The sequence below is a fragment of the Mustelus asterias genome, chromosome 14 (genome assembly GCF_964213995.1).
Source record: "Mustelus asterias chromosome 14, sMusAst1.hap1.1, whole genome shotgun sequence".
Classification (NCBI taxonomy): Eukaryota; Metazoa; Chordata; class Chondrichthyes; order Carcharhiniformes; family Triakidae; genus Mustelus; species Mustelus asterias.
This window is the reverse complement of record NC_135814.1, coordinates 11,856,656-11,872,809: the sequence shown is the minus strand read 5'-3', so window position 1 is coordinate 11,872,809 and position 16,154 is coordinate 11,856,656. Positions and strand designations below refer to the sequence as shown.

General features: G+C 44.7%; 1 protein-coding gene across 1 annotated transcript in view; it reads right to left on the bottom strand.

Moving 5' to 3' along the window:
- Positions 1-16,154, bottom strand: part of LOC144504122 (contactin-associated protein-like 5) — an 824,359-nt gene that overhangs the window by 47,008 nt on the left and 761,197 nt on the right. The window contains exon 25 of the mRNA XM_078229298.1: positions 15,738-15,831. Within this exon, the coding sequence (XP_078085424.1) occupies positions 15,738-15,831 (94 nt within the window). The remainder of the gene's footprint in view (positions 1-15,737; positions 15,832-16,154) is intronic.

Here is a 16,154-nt window from a genome sequence, read left to right as displayed (position 1 = left end):
TCAAGGAAATGTACTTTTTTATAAAGCAGATATCGCATAATGCTGCATTATATTGCTGCAATCTATCACAAGTCGTGCCATCAATTTAATATTTGTGTGTTAACTCTCGCTTCAATGTTTGTGCAGCACATTCCACACATCACACTTCAGGTAGGAAAACAGAGATGTCACCTTAGAGAGATCGTAGCTACATAGAAACAGGGGTAGGCCATTCAGCCCCTCAAGCTCGTTCCACAAGCTTTTTCCCAGGGTGGAAGAGTCAATTACTTGGGGACATAGGTTTAAGATGCGAGGGGCAAGGTTTAGAGGAGATGAACGAGGCAAGTTTTTTACACAGAGGGTGGTGGGTGCCTGGAACTCACTGCCGGGGGAGGTAGTGGAAGCAGACACGATAGTGAATTTTCAAGGGCGTCTAGACAAATACATGAATAAATGGGAATAGAGGGATGTGGTCCCCAGAAGGGTCGGGAGTTTTAGTTCAGATGGGCAGCATGGTCGGTGCAGGCTTGGAGGGCCGAAGGGCCTGTTCCTGTGCTGTAATTTTCGTTGTCCTTTGTTTACACCATTCACTAAGCTGAGGGCCGATCTGTGACCTAACTCCAGATGCTGGCCTTTCTCCCACATCTCTTAATATCTTTGACTGACAAAGGGCTATCAATTTCAGGTTTAAAATGATTTATCAATTCCATTTCATCAATTTCCATTTACCTAAGAGGTTTCCATATTTTACCACCCTTTGTATCGAGAACTGTTTTCTAATTTCACTCCTGAAAGGTCTGGCTCTGATGTTTAGACCTCGCCTGTCGAACCTCTGGCCTACTGCAGCCCATGAAGCCCATCTCTGTGGCCCTCAGATCCATTGGTGAAAATGCCAGTAAGAAGGGTCAGTGAGTTTGAAGATTTCTGTAGGGGGAGGGTCTACTCCTCCAATCACAGCCTGTTTCTCTCCCATAGACTCAATCTATCAACAACAAATATGGAAGAGAAAGTGGGTAGGATTGGAGGGGCAGTGAACAGTGTGTTGTGGGGTGAATTGTGGGTACTGTCTTTAACTACAGACAAAACTCATGAGGCAGATATCTCTGCATAAAGATGTAACATTTATTTAAAACAAAAACAAAAAGCAGTTGCTTGGAGGTCACCAAAAGGATTAAGCAGCTCTGAAACAGAGTGGCAGAATCTCTCTGATAAATCTAATGTGTACAATCAAAAACAGATCAATGATAGGTTTTCTTATCAATTATTCCCACCTCATATCAGTAAAAGTCAATGATATTTAGTAAACATACATCAATAATAATTCCTGACAAGTAACTGAGCCAATCACATTTTACCATCCAGCATAATGATATCTCATTTGCCCATTTTAATTTGGTCCTGGCTCCCATCCCTCGTGACTCTCCCTCGATCCCTCCTGCCTCTTCTTGTGTCCCTTCTGACGCTGCCCACATCCCTCCTGCCTCTTCCCATGTCTCTCCTGACTCTCCCCGCATCCCTCCTACCACTTCCCATGTCCTCCTGACTCTCTCCCTATCCCCCCTGGCTCCGCCACACAAGTGGGTACCTGCGTAAAGGCATCGCTGGGCCTCAGGCCTTGCTCCATGTCTCTCCTCCGCTCTCATCACACCTACCTCACCACCACCATCCCCCCCCCACCGACCCCCCCACCGAGCCCCCCCCCGCCCCCCACCGCCCCCCACCCCCCCACCCACCCATCCAGTCGGTGTAGTGAGTGAGGGTGCATGCATGTCAGGCTTCATGAGTGAGTGCCTGTGAGAGAGGTGAGAAAGTGAGTGTGAGGTTGGGTGAATGAGTGTGCTTGAGGGTGAGTGTATGAGTGTGCTTGAGAGTGAGTGAGTGTGTGTGAGGGGGGTGGGTGAATGAGTGAGTGTGTGAGGGTGAGTGAGAGTGTGAGGGTGGATGAGTGTGTGTGAGGGTGGGTGAATGAGTGAGTGTGTGAGTGTGTGTGAGGGTGAGTGAGTGTGTGTGAGGGTGGGTGAATGAGTGAGTGTGTGAGTGTGCGTGAGGGTGAGTGAGAGTGAGGGTAAGTGAGTGTGTGAGGGTGAGTGAGCGTGTGAGGGTCAGTGAGTGTGTGTGAGGGTGGGTGAATGAGTGAGTGTGTGTGAGGGTGGGTGAATGAGTGAGTGTGTGAGTGTGTGTGAGGGTGGTTGAGTGTGTGAGGGTGAGTGTGTGTGTGAGAGTGAGTGTGTGTGTGAGGGTGGGTGAGTATGTAAGGGTGAGTGTGTGTGTGAGGGTGGGTGAGTATGTAAGGGTGAGTGTGTGTGAGGGTCAGTGAGTGTGTAAGGGTGAGCGAGTGTGTGAGGGTGAGTGAGTATGAGGGTCAGTGAGTGTGTAAGGGTGAGCAAGTGTGTGAGGGTGAGTGAGTGTGTGAGGGTGAGCAAGTGTGTGAGGGTAAGTGAGTGTGTGAGGGTGAGTGAGTGTATGAGGGTGAGTGAGTGTGTGAGGGTGAGTGAGTGTGAGGGTGAGTGAGGGTGAGTGAGTGTGTGAGGGTGAGCGAGTGTGTGAGGGTGAGTGAGTGTGTGAGGGTGAGTGAGTGTGAGGGTGAGTGAGGGTGAGTGAGTGTGTGAGGGTGAGCAAGTGTGTGAGGGTGAGTGAGTGTGTGAGGGTGAGCGAGTGTGTGAGGGTGAGTGAGTGTGTGACGGTGAGTGAGTGTGTGAGGGTGAGTGAGTGTGTGACGGTGAGTGAGTGTGTGAGGGTGAGTGAGTGTGTGGGTGAGCGAGTGTGTGAGGGTGACTGAGTGTGTGTGAGGCTGGTTGTATGTTTCAATCAATTCAACTCTTTTCCTAGTCTGACCAAACTTTGCTCACAAGACAACCCACTGTTTCCAGGTTTAAGTCCAGTAAATCTTCTCTGAGGTTCTTCCAATGTATTTACATCTTTCCTTAAATTAAGAGACCAATGCTGTACACAGTGTTCCAGATGGGGTGTTAGCAATGCCCTGTATAACTGAAACAGACTTCTCTACCTTTGTATTTAATTCTCCCTGCAATAAACCATAGAATCTGTGAGCTTTCCATTAGCTGGACCTGCAAGTTAACCTCTATGATTCAAGCCCGTTGACCCGTTTCATATGAAGGCATGTTTAATGCTGCACCAAATCTTGGGAGAGATTCTCCGGCCTCCCAGCCACATGTTTCCCTCCGGCAGGAGGTGGCGTGTTGTTTGCGAGTGACGGGATTCTCTGGTTCCACCGCTGTCAATGGGAATTCCCATTGATGTCAATCCATGCCGGCAGGAACCCGTGGGCAGGGGTGCACTGCCAGCGGGACTGGAGAATCCTGCTGGCATGAACGGCTAGAGAATTCCAGACATTATCTTTCCAAAATTTGCTCATTGGCCCCTTGAGTGTGAGAAAAATTAAAATGTGTCACTCCCCCTTAGCCAGGCCTCCCTCCCACACCCCCATGTGAACAGGTTGGACAATGGTAGCACGGGTGGCACAGTGGTTAGCACTCTCACCACACCAGGGACCCGGGTTCGATTCCGGCCGCGGGTCACTGTCTGTGCGGAGTTTGCACATTCTCCCCATGTCTGCGTGCATTTCCTCCAGGTGCTCCGGTATCCTCCCACACTCCAAAGATGTGCGGATTAGTTTGATTGGCCATGGTAAATTGACCCGACTGTCAGGGGGATTAGCAGGGTAAATATGTGGGGTTACGGGAATAGGACCTGGGTGGGATTGTGGTCAGTGCAGACTCGATGGGCTGAATGGCCTCCTTCTGCACTGTAGGGATTCCATGATTCTATGAATCCTGGTTTACAACAGTCTCAGCGAGTGGAAATAGTTTCTCTCAGCCTTTGCTATCTGTTCCCTTGAACCTTTGAGAAGCTTTAACCAAAATACTCCTCAACCTTCCAAATTCTAAGAAATGCAACTCTGCTTTGTTGAATCTCTCTTTGCCATTTAGCCCTTAAAGTCCAGATATCATTCCGGTAAATCTGCACAGCACTCCCCCCTGAACCCTCCTAAGGCATGGTGCCCTGAACTGCTCACATTACTCCAAGTGTGGTCCTGACGAGGGTGTTGTACAGCTGAAGCATGACTTTTACCCCCCTTGTACTTGAGTCTCCTAGATTTGAAGGTCAGCACTAGAGGTGTCAGAGTAAAGATCCCACATGCCAGATATTATAAAAACACAAACTGATTCCCTAATTTTCCGACAATGCTTAAATACAAATGATGTCGCATTTGGCACCCATTGATACCGTGTGCTGATTCTGCGGTCGGCATTCTATTTTGAAATATACCCATGACAAATGGCATCTTTAATTATTCATACAGTGTAACTACTTAATTGTAAATTTGTCTAAATGTTAATTAATGTTTAGCGCACTTGCACTTGGTCAATAACACCTCGAGACTGCTAGAGGGCAGTAAGTGGTTCCTGTTCTATATTAATGTACTGCTCGAGTGTATCAGATTTCAGAGTCCAAAATGAACAGTTGTACGAGCTTCATTTCTGCTAATTGTCTGTTGTACACGTGTGTGAAATTGCAAGGGATAGAAATGACTTTCTGCTGTATCATAAATGCATTGGTTAACCAGTTTGGATCAAGTTTGTATGTTTGACATCCTAAACAAGCCAATAAATGGTCACATTGACTCTTTAAGATAGAATCATACAATCACTATAGTGCAGAAGGAGGCAGTCAATCCCTCAAATCTGCACTGACAATAACTCCACCCAAACCCTATCCCTGTAACTCCACATATTTACCCTGCCAGCCACTGAATCTCAGCACAGGCCCTATCTTTTAAAGTAATTTCCGGTGCAGTCCTTTGACCAGCCTGTGTCTCGCATCTCTGTGTTCACAGTTTAATTATAATTAAAGATTAAAGGATGTTTTAATCAAATGGCCCAAATTGCCAGGTCAGCTAACAAATTGCCGATAAATTGTTTATGGGGGCAGCAACATTGCAGCTAGCTCAATGACACTGTAATTATCCAGCACCTTGGCCCCTCTCTTTCTAAATTTTGTTTAAATACACTCTGTTTTTAAAACCATAACTTCAAAAGTAACTCATTTCATAATCCCACTTCTTATCTGTGAAAGAAATAATCTAATAATTACACACCTGTGCTAAAGGATTAACAGGCCGGCACGGTAGCACAGTGGTTAGCACTGCTGCTTCACAGCTCCAGGGACCTGGGTTCGAATCCCGGCTTGGGTCACTGTCTGTGTGGAGTTTGCACATTCTCCTCGTGTCTGCGTGGGTTTCCTCCGGGTGCTCCGGTTTCCTCCCACAGTCCAAAGATGTGCGGGTTAGGTTGATTGGCCATGCTAAAATTGCCCCTTAGTGTCCTGGGATGCGTAGATTAGAGGGATTAGCGGGTAAAATATATGGGGGTAGGGCCTGGGTGGGATTGTGGTCGGTGCAGACTCGATGGGCCGAATGGCCTCTTTCTGTACTGTAGGGTTTCTATGATTTCTATGATAGATAACAGGAAACGTTGCTGTATTTCTTCTGGAGCCGAGTTCACTGAGGCCATTAAACAAACAGACATGCACATAAAGTCATGAATTGGAGACAGGAGTAGGCCATTCAGCCCCTTGAGCCTGCTCCACCATTCAATAAGATCACGGCTGATCTGATTATAACCTCAGCCCCACATTCTCTCCTACCCCAATAACCTTTCACCTGATTTTCTTATCAAGAATCTATCAACCTCTGCCTTAAAAATGTTTCAAAGGCTCTGCTTCCACTACTTTTTGAGGAAGAGAGTTCTAGAGACACACTGCCCCCAGAGGGAAAAAGAGTATCCTCATCTGTCTTCAATGAGCAACTACTTATTTTTAAATCGTGACCCGTAGCTCCTGATTCTTCCACAATGGGAAACATCTTTTCCACCTCCACCCTTTCAAGACCCTTCAAGATCTTATATGTTTCAAGCAAGTCAATTCTTAGTCTTCTCCTAGTCTGTCCAAATTTCCTCATAAGACAATCCATCCATTCCAGGTATTAGCCTAGTAAACCTTCTCTGTATTGCTCCAAAATATTTACATCCTCTGTGAACAAATGAACTTCACTGCTGTGTTTTGTGCCTCAGAGATATGCGTAGAACTCTTACCAGGTTCAATGTACGAGCAGGAGGTTTATTTTAATGGTTTTAAAATGTCTGCTTTCACATGCTTACTGCTTGTTTCAGCCTCTATGTCACCACACCCACAAGCTTGACTCATGGCACACAGCATAGTGAGCAGTCAACAGACAGACACACACAATCAGGCAGTGAGCGGCACAGTAGCATTGTCGCTGGACTACTATTCCAGATAGTCATGCCTCACTAACCTGGTGGAGTTTTTTGAAGAAGTGACCAGAATGGTTGACGAGGGAAGGGTCGTGGATGTCGTCTATATGGACTTTAGTAAAGCGTTTGACAAAGTCCCTCATGGTAGGCTGGTGAAAAAGGTTGGATCTCATGGGATAAAGGGGGAGGTGGCTAGATGGGTGGAGAACTGGCTTGGTCACAGAAGACAGAGGGTGGTAGTGGAAGGGTCTTTTTCCGGCTGGAGGCCTGTGACTAGTGGTGTTCCGCAGGGCTCTGTATTGGGACCTCTGCTGTTTGTGATTTATATAAACGATCTGGAAGAAGGTGTAACTGGGGTGATCAGTAAGTTTGCGGACGACACAAAATTGGCAGGACTTGCAGATAGTGAGGAGCATTGTCAGAAGCTACAGAAGGATATAGATAGGCTGGAAATTTGGGTAAAGAAATGGCAGATGGAGTTCAATCCTGATGAATGTGAAGTGATGCATTTTGGTAGAAATAATGTAGGGAGGAGCTATACAGTAAATGGCAGAACCATAAAGGGTGTAGATACGCAGAGGGACCTGGGTGTGCAAGTCCACAGATCCTTGAAGGTGACGTCACAGGTGGAGAAGGTGGTGAAGAAGGCATATGGCATGCTTGCCTTTATAGGACGGGGCATAGAGTATAAAAGTTGGGGTCTGATGTTGCAGATGTCTAGAACGTTGGTTCGGCCGCATTTGGAATACTGCGTCCAGTTCTGGTTGCCACAGTACCAGAAGGACGTGGAGGCTTTGGAGAGAGTACAGAGGAGGTTTACCAGGATGTTGCCTGGTATGGAGGGGCTTAGTTATGAGGAGAGATTGGGTAAACTGGGGTTGTTCTCCCTGGAAAGATGGAGGATGAGGGGAGACTTAATAGAGGTGTATAAAATTATGAAAGGCATAGATAGGGTGAACGGTGGGAGGCTTTTCCCCAGGTCGGTGGTGACGTTCACGAGGGGTCAGAGGTTCAAGGTGAAGGGGGGGAGGTTTAACACAGATATCAGAAGGACATATTTTATACAGAGGGTGGTGGGGGCCTGGAATGCGCTGCCAGGCAAGGTGGTGGAGGCGGACACACTGGGAACGGTTAAGACTTATCTAGACAGCCATATGAACGGAGTGGGAATGGAGGGATACAAAAGAATGGTCTAGTTTGGACCAGGGAGCGGCGTGGGCTTGGAGAGCCGAAGGGCCTGTTCCTGTGCTGTATTGTTCTTTGTTCTTTATACCCAGGTTAATGTTCTGGGGACCCAGGTTCAAATCCCAGCTCGGCAGAAATGGTGAAATTTCAATTGAATGAAAATCTGGAATTAAAAGTCTAATGATGACTGTGTAACCATTGTTGATTATCATTAAAAAAAAACCCAACTAGTTCATTAAAGTCCTGTAGAGAAGGAAATCTGTCATTCTTACTTGCCTGCAGAGAAGTGATTCTATATCCACAGCCCCCTCAAGGGCAATAAATGCCGACACAGCCACTGACACTCACATCCCATGAAAGAATTAAAAACACCAAACAACTGAAACAAATTAAAATAGATTATCATAAGACATAGGAGCAGAATTGGGCCACTCGGCCCATCGAGTCTGCTCCGCCATTGAATCATGGCTGATATTTTTCTCATCCCCATTCTCCTGCCTTTTTCCCATAACCCTGATCCTCTTATTAATCAAGAACCTATCTATCTCTGTCTTAAAGACACTCAATGACCTGGCCTCCACAGCCTTCTGCGGCAAAGAGTTCCACAGATTCACCACTCCCTGGCTGAACAAATTCCTCCTCATCTCTGTTTTAAAGAATCGTCCCTTTAGCCTGAGGTTGTGCCCTCTGGTTCCAGTTTTTCCTACTAGTGGAAATGTCCTCTTCACATCCACTCTATCCAGGCCTCGCAGTATCCTATAAATTTCAATAAGATCCCCCTCATCCTTCTAAAGTCCAACGAGTACAGAGCCAGAGTCCTCAACCGTTCCTCATATGACAAGCTCTTCATTCCAGGGGTCACTCTTGTGAACCTCCTTTCCAAGGCCACCTCACCCTTTCTTAGATATGAGGCCCAAAACTGCTCACAATACTCCAAATGGTGTCTGACCGGGTCATTATTTGCTGCTTCTGGGATCTTGCTGCGCCTAAACAAAGTTGCCGGCATTTCGATAAATACTTCCTTGGCTGTAAAGATCATTAAAGTGAAGCTGAGAAATTATTTAATAGTTTTTATAACACAGTAAAAGCATTCTCATGAATACTCAACAAGTCGATGACATCGCACTCTTGACCCTGTAATTACCAATTCAAGAATCATCAATAATTTAATAAAAATCCACCATGCGACAGTCACATGCTTTCGTTGAACATAATTTGCATTAAAAGTTAATGTGGTGCTTTGGCAGTACATTGAATTTCATGCTCAGTGAGTTCTTGTTGAACATTGCTAAAATTAGTTTATTTAACGTGTTTTACCACAAGCTTCCCTGATACCCTCAATTCCCAGGCTCTCAGTATGAAACTGGGATTAGTCAGCTCGCTGTAAAACGAACAGTAATTCAGGCCCTGCAAAGGTTGATATAGTTTCATATTCCCGGAAGCCTCTGTTCAATCAGGAATCCACCCACTCGTACAAAATCATTGTTTTTAAAAAATTCATTTGTGGGACATGGGCGTCACTGGTTGGAAGCATTTATTGCCCATCCCTAGTTGCCCACGAGAAGGTGGTGGTGAGCTGCCTTCTTGAATCGCTGCAGTCCATGTGCTGTGGGTTGACCCACAATGCCGTAGGTTTGACCCACAATGCCATTAGCCCTAGTCGCAGTCTTTTCCCTCAAAGATTCCTTGCCAGCTTCCTGAAGACACTGTTGGGGGATTGACTTTTGCAAAATTGCCAGCATCGATTCAGAAGGAGAAATAAGAGCGGGAGTAAGCCACTCAACCCTTTGAACCTTGCTCCACCATTCAATGAGATCATAGCGGATATGACTGTGACCTTAACTCCACATGTATACCAGCACCATTCCTCAGCTCCCTTCCTCCTCCCCCACCCCCCCCCCCACTCCTTCCACCCACCTTGACTCCCATGTCTAGCAACACTCTGTCTAACACAGCCTTGAATATATTCAATGTCTCAGCCTCCATTGTTTCCTACGGTGCAGAATTCCATACCACTGACCCCCTCTGAAAGAAATCCCTCCTCATTTCCATCTTAAATCAGAAATCCCTTATTTTGAAACTGTGCCCCATGGTTCTAGATTCTCCCATGAGGAGAAACAGCCTCTCAGCATCTACCCGCAGAATCTTATATATTTCAATAACATCACCTCTCATTCTTCTAGGCTCCAATGAGTATAGATGATGTGGAGATGCCGGCGTCGCACTGGGGTGGGCACAGTAAGAAGTCTCACAACACCAGGTTAAAGTCCAACAGGTTTATTTGGAATCACGAGCTTTCGGAGCGCTGCTCCTTCCTCAGACTCACCTGATGAAGGAGCAGCATTCCGAAAGCTCATGGTTCCCAATAAGTATAGGCCCAACCTGCTCAATCTTTCCTCTTAAGACAACTTGTCCATCCAAGATTTTGGCCAAGTGATTCTTCTCCCAACTGCTTCCAATGCAAGTCTATCCCTCAATAAGTAAAGAGTAGGCCTTTTAGTATTTCAAGCCTTTTTCCTCCATTTAATTAATCATAGCTGATCTGTATCCTAACTCCATTCACGGACATTGGTTCTGCTACCTTTGCCTAACAAAAACCTATCACTCTCAATTTTGAAATTTTCCATTGACTCATCTCAGCCTCAATAGATTTTGGAGGAGAAAAATTAGGCTTCAACTAACCTTTGCACAAAGAAATGTTTCCTGACCTTGCCTGTGAACAATCGAACTTCAATCTAGCTCAAATCTTGTTCTCATAGATTGATTAAAGCACAAATTGAGGCCATTTGTTCCAAGTTGTCTTTGCCATCTCTCTGCTAGAGCAATCCAGCATGTCCCCTTTCCCTCATCCTTTCCACATAGGCCTGCATTTTCTTTCTCTATCCAATTCCTTCTGTGATGATGGTTATGGGTTTTAGACATAGTAGCCATGGTTCTGAACTTATAGGTGGGGGCTAGGCTGTTGATCAACTCCACCTTTTAATGAACATTGTACTAACCTGGGACACTATAGACTCAGCACGAGGCTCTCCATAGAACTATCTCTCTCCATGTTCTATTGTCAGGTGATCTTACTGATGATGTGCATATTATATTTACATATTTAACATTAACCATTTATACTGCAAAAGCCATGGTTAAATCTGCCTTCAACACACCCTCAAGCACATTCCAGATTCACTTGCTCTGTAAAAAGGTTATCCTCTTATCCCCAATGGTTCCTTTGCCAGTTGTCTAATGTTGGTATCTCTGGTTCTCAACCCATCCACCGATATAAAAGAAAGACAAGCCTTGATATCATGCCTTCACAATTAATGCACACCCCAAAGCGATTTATAGCCTACAAAGTATTTTTGAAATTTAATCACTGTTGTATTGTAAGAAATGCAGCAGTCAATATGCACATAGCAAGTTCCCACAGACAGCAATGTGATAATGTTCAGGTAATCTGTTTTAGTGATTTTGGTTGAGGAATAAATATTGGCCTGTACACTGGAGAGAGCTTCACTGATCCTCTCCAAAATAGTGCCACACAATTATTTATATCCTCCCCTTATGGGAAGACAGGACCTTGGTTTAATACTGGAAAGATGGAGGCTCAGGGGAGACTTGACAGAGGTCTACAAATTATGAGAGGTATAGACTTGGTGGATAGTCAGAGGCTTTATCCAAGGGTGGAAGTGTCAATTACAAGGGTGCACAGATTCAAGGTGAGAGGAGGTAAGTTCAGGGGAGATGTGTGGGGGAAGTTTTTCACGCAGAGTGTGGTGGGTGCCTGGAACACGCTACCGGAGGAGGCAGTGGAAACAGGCACATTAGCAACATTTAAGAGGCATCTGGATGGGTACATGAATAGGGAGGGAATAGAGGGATACAGACTGAGTAAAGGCAGAAATTTTTTTTTAGTTTAGTTAGGGCATCAGGATCGGCACTGGCTTAGAGGGCCGAAGGGCCTGTTCCTATGCTATACTTTTCTTTGTTCTTTGTGTAGACAGGGAAAGAACGGCTATAACAATGATTTAACAACAATAATGGCAATAGTAGCTTTAAAATAGCTATTCTGGCTGAGAGCTAAGCATGCTGGGAATTTTGGACAACTGATAGATTAAAACCAGATGCAGGTCGTAAAGAGGCTCTGGTCTGGGAGCTGTGATCTGAAGCTTCCTGTGTTGGGACAGATAAGGGAAGTTGTTTACATTAACCAAGACAGCGTGACTTCGATTTTTATGGCTGCTATGTATGGGACATGTCACATGAACTAAGTGTAATGGCGTCATTCAAAAATAATTTCATTGGATGTTCGAGCCATGTGATCAGTTTCTGGTGACACAGTTGGTTGGATGACAGAGAATTATCCAAAGTGAGTGGAGAATTGTGGATAAAAGTCACTGCAGACCTTTGTTTGGCAGCAATAACTCAAAGAGACCAACCATTGCAACAAGAAGACTTGTGCCCTGAAGGATGCTTCAGTGAAGAAGTTAGATTCTACATCGAGGCTATTTTTTGGCCAAGGTTTTCCTAAACTTGGTAATATTTATTTTCAGTTAAATAGTTAAAGTTGATGCTCAATTAATGTTAATGTGCAGTTTAAGAATTAATGAGTTGCAACTGTTTATGTTTGAGTTGGTACTAGAAGTGTTAAATAAAGAAATAATGGAATTACTGTCCTTGTTTGCCTCATTAAACTGGAATGCTTGGAAGGTGTTTAAATTAAAGCTTTATAACATTTGTACTTCATCTGAAAGACAGACAATGCAGCTTTCTCTCAGTACCACAGTGAAATGTAAGCTTTGATAGTTGCACTCAAGCCCTGGAGTGGCAATGGGAACAGTTTTTCTCTCTGTCTCTCTGTACTTTGGCTAGACTCCTCACGATTTTTGAACGCCTCCATCGAATTTCCTCTGAACCTCCTCTTCTCTAAATAGAACAACCGGCTTCTACAAACAATCCATGTAACCAAAGTCCTTCATCCAAAGACCCATTCTCGTAAATCTTTTCCTCACTCTCTCTAAAACCTTCGTATCTTTGCTCAAGTGCGGTGCCCAAAATTGGGTTCAATATTCAAGTAGAGGATGAACCAGTGTTTTGTAAAGGTTCATCAAAACCTCCTTACTTTTGTACATTCTTTGTAAAGCCCACGAACCTTTTTAACCACTTTCCCGTACTGTCCTGCCACATGCAATGACTTGTGCACATATACCCCAAGTTCTCTCTGCTCCTGCACATGCTTTTAGTATTGTTTCCTCTATTTGAAATGACCCCTCCCTGTTCTTGCTTCCAAAATGTGTAATTTCACAGTTTTCTGCATCCAATTTCACCTGCCACGTTTCTGACATTCCACCAGTCTGTCAATGTCTCCAGCTGAAATTCATCACTAAAATTGAGCCGTATGAACCCAAGTCTTGGCCATTGATGCAGATCCACCTCTCACTGAACCATCAGACGGGTACTATTATAATCATCCAGGATAAAAGAAAGACCTTTGGCCCATCAGGCCTGTTCTGGCTCTTTGCTCTAGAATGATTTTGATTTGATTTGATTTGATTTATTATTGTCACATGTATTAGTATACAGTGAAAAGTATTGTTTCTTGCGCACTATACAGACAGGCATACTAGTAAGAAAAACTAGAACCAGAGGGCACAACCTCAGATTAAAGGGACAATCCTTTAAAACAGAGATGAGGAGGAATATCTTCAGCTCGAGAGTGGTGAATCTGTGGAACTCTGCCGCAGGTGGCTGTGGAGGCCCAGGTCATTGAGTGAAGTTAAGACAGAGATAGATAGGTTCTTGATTAATAAGGGGATCAAAGGTTATGAGGAAAAGGCAGAAGCACTCTCAAATCTCCTCTCAATCTCCTCTTCTCCAAGAAGAAGCTGTTTATTGCAAGGGGAATGTAATATAGAAGTCGGGACATTTTAATGCAGCTGTACAGGGCCTTTGTGAGACATAGAAACATGAAAAATAGAAGCAGGAGTTTAGCCCTTCGAATTAAGAAAAATATCAGCCATGATTGAATGGCGGAGCAGACTCGATGGGCCCAGTGGCCTAATTCTGCTCCTATGTCTTATGGCCTAATGATCTTATATTGTTCGTAGAGAAGGAAAGGAGAGAGAGCAGAATGTAGTGTTATAGTCGTAGCTAGGGTGTAGAGAAAGATCAACCTAGTGAGAGGTAGGTCCATTCAAAACTCTAACAGCAGCAGGGAAGAAGCTGTTCTTGACTCGGTTGGTACGTGACCTCAGACTTTTGTATCGCTTGATTTAATTAGTCCCGCTCCCCTGCCCTTTCTCCTTTACATTGAAATTCTGTCCTTCTCAGACAACAATCTCTTTAAAGCCACTATTCTATGCACCTCAACTAGACTTAACGCAATGCATTCCTGATCCTAACCACATGCCATGTGAAATAATTTTCACCATCTCTTCTTTTGCCAATCACCTTAAATCGTTGTCCTCTGGTTCTCGACCTTCCCATCAAAGGGAATAATTTCTCCCTATTTACCGTGAGTTTGAATAGCATCCTCAAATCTCCTCTCAATCTCCTCTTCTCCAAGAAGAAGACATTTATTGCAAGGGGAATGTAATATAGAAGTCGGGACATTTTAATGCAGCTGTACAGGGCCTTTGTGAGACATAGAAACATGAAAAATAGAAGCAGGAGTAGGCCATTCAACTCTTCGAGCCTGCTCTGCCACTCACTTTGATTACGGCTGATCATCAAATTCAATATCCTGATCTCGCCCTTCCCCCCCGCCCCCATAATCCCTTGATCCCTTTAGCCCCAAGAGCTAAATCTAATTTCCTCTTGAAATCAGACGTCTGGGAACATTGTGCACAGTTTTGGTCTCATTATTTGTAAAAAGACGTAAGTGTGTTTGAAGCAACTTCAGAGAATGTTCACCAGACTCGTTCCTGGGATGAGGGGCTTGCCTTATGAAGGAAGGTTGAAAAAGTCGGGCCTATTGCATTTCAGTTTAGAAGAATGAGAGATGACCTTACCAAATTATATAAGATCCTGAGGGCACTTGATAGGGTGGATACCAGGAAGATGCTTCCTCGTGTGCGGGAGAATAGAACTAGATGACACAATTTATGACGCTTTTATGACGGTGTTATTCAACTTTTAATTTAAACACCTTGCAATTATTGTTGTTAAATCACTGTTGTAGCTGTTCTTCCTCCATCCACAATGGAGATGAAGATAAGTTTTTTCTCTTAAAGGGTCGTTAGTCTGCGGATTTGATTTGATTTGATTTATTATTGTCACGTGTATTAGTATAGAGTGAAAAGTATTGTTTCTTGCGCGCTATACAGACAAAGCATACTGTTCATAGAGTACATAGGGGAGAAGGAAAGGAGAAGGTGCAGAATATAGTGTTTCAGTCATAGCTAGGGTGTCGAGAAGGATCAGCTTAATACAAAGTAGGTCCATTCAAAAGTCTGATGGCAACAGGGAAAAGGGAAGCTGTTCTTGAGTCGATTGGTACGTGATCTCAGACATTTGTATCTTTTTCCCAATTTCTGGGGAACTTTCACTTCCCCAAAAGCAATGGAGGCTGGGACATTGAATTTATCCAAGGCTGAGTTAGGGAGCTTTTTGATAGAGAAAGGGGGGGGTCAAGGATTTGGGAGGACAGACAGGAAAGTGGAGTTGAGACCACAACTAGATCAGCCAGGATCTTATATAATGGTGGAGGCTGAATGGCCTATCCCTGCTATTGAGTCCTATGTTATTATGGGACAACCCCAACTTCTTCAGTCTACCTACGTAATTGAGGTTCCTCACCCCTGGAACAATTCGCATGAATCTTTTCTGCACATTCACGAAAGTGTGGTGCCCAGAACTTGACCCGGTATTCAAATTGAGGTTGAACCAGTGACTTTTGCAGGTTTCCTCAGTTTTATACTCCATGCCCCAGCAAATTTTCTAAGTACATTGAGGGCTGCACGGCGACACAGTGGTTAGCACTGCTGCCTCACAGCACCAGGGACCTGGGTTCGATTCCCGGCAAGGGTCACTGTCTGTGTGGAATTTGCACATACTCCCCGTGTCTGTGTGGGTTTCCTCTGGGTGCTCTGGTTTCCTCCCATAGTCCAAAAGACGTGCTGATTAGGTGCATTGGCCATGGTAAATTCTCCTTCGGTGCAGTCGAACAGGTGCCGGAGTGTGGCGACTCGGGGATTTTCACAGTAACTTCATTGCAGTGTTAATGTAAGCCTACTTGTGACACTAATAAAGAAAAATTCAGAGGCAAAGGTGTCCTTGCTTGATCCTTACCCATAATCTTGCCCAGGGTCAGGGATCTCATGCCATTGAACTCTGTGTCAGTTCCCGATGACAGGTTGAACCTCAGGGTTGGGTGCTGATCAATCTGCAAAGAAAGGAGTTAAAGATTGCTCAGTGAGAGAGTACATTCTGCTCTTGAATCAACACTATCAATCAACTGGCAAACACCATTCTGCATTGGATAGCAAGATGAGCTGAAATACAGCTCTGCAAAGGTCCATCCGAGATCTCGGTCAGACCTTGATCGCACCAACTGTAGAATTACAGTTGAGGGGAGGTAATGGCCTCGTGATATTATTGCTGGGCTATTAATCCAGAAACTCAGCTAATGCTCTGGGGACCCGGTTTCGAATCCCGCCATTGCAGATGGTGGAATTTGAATTCCATAAATATATCTGGAATTAAGAA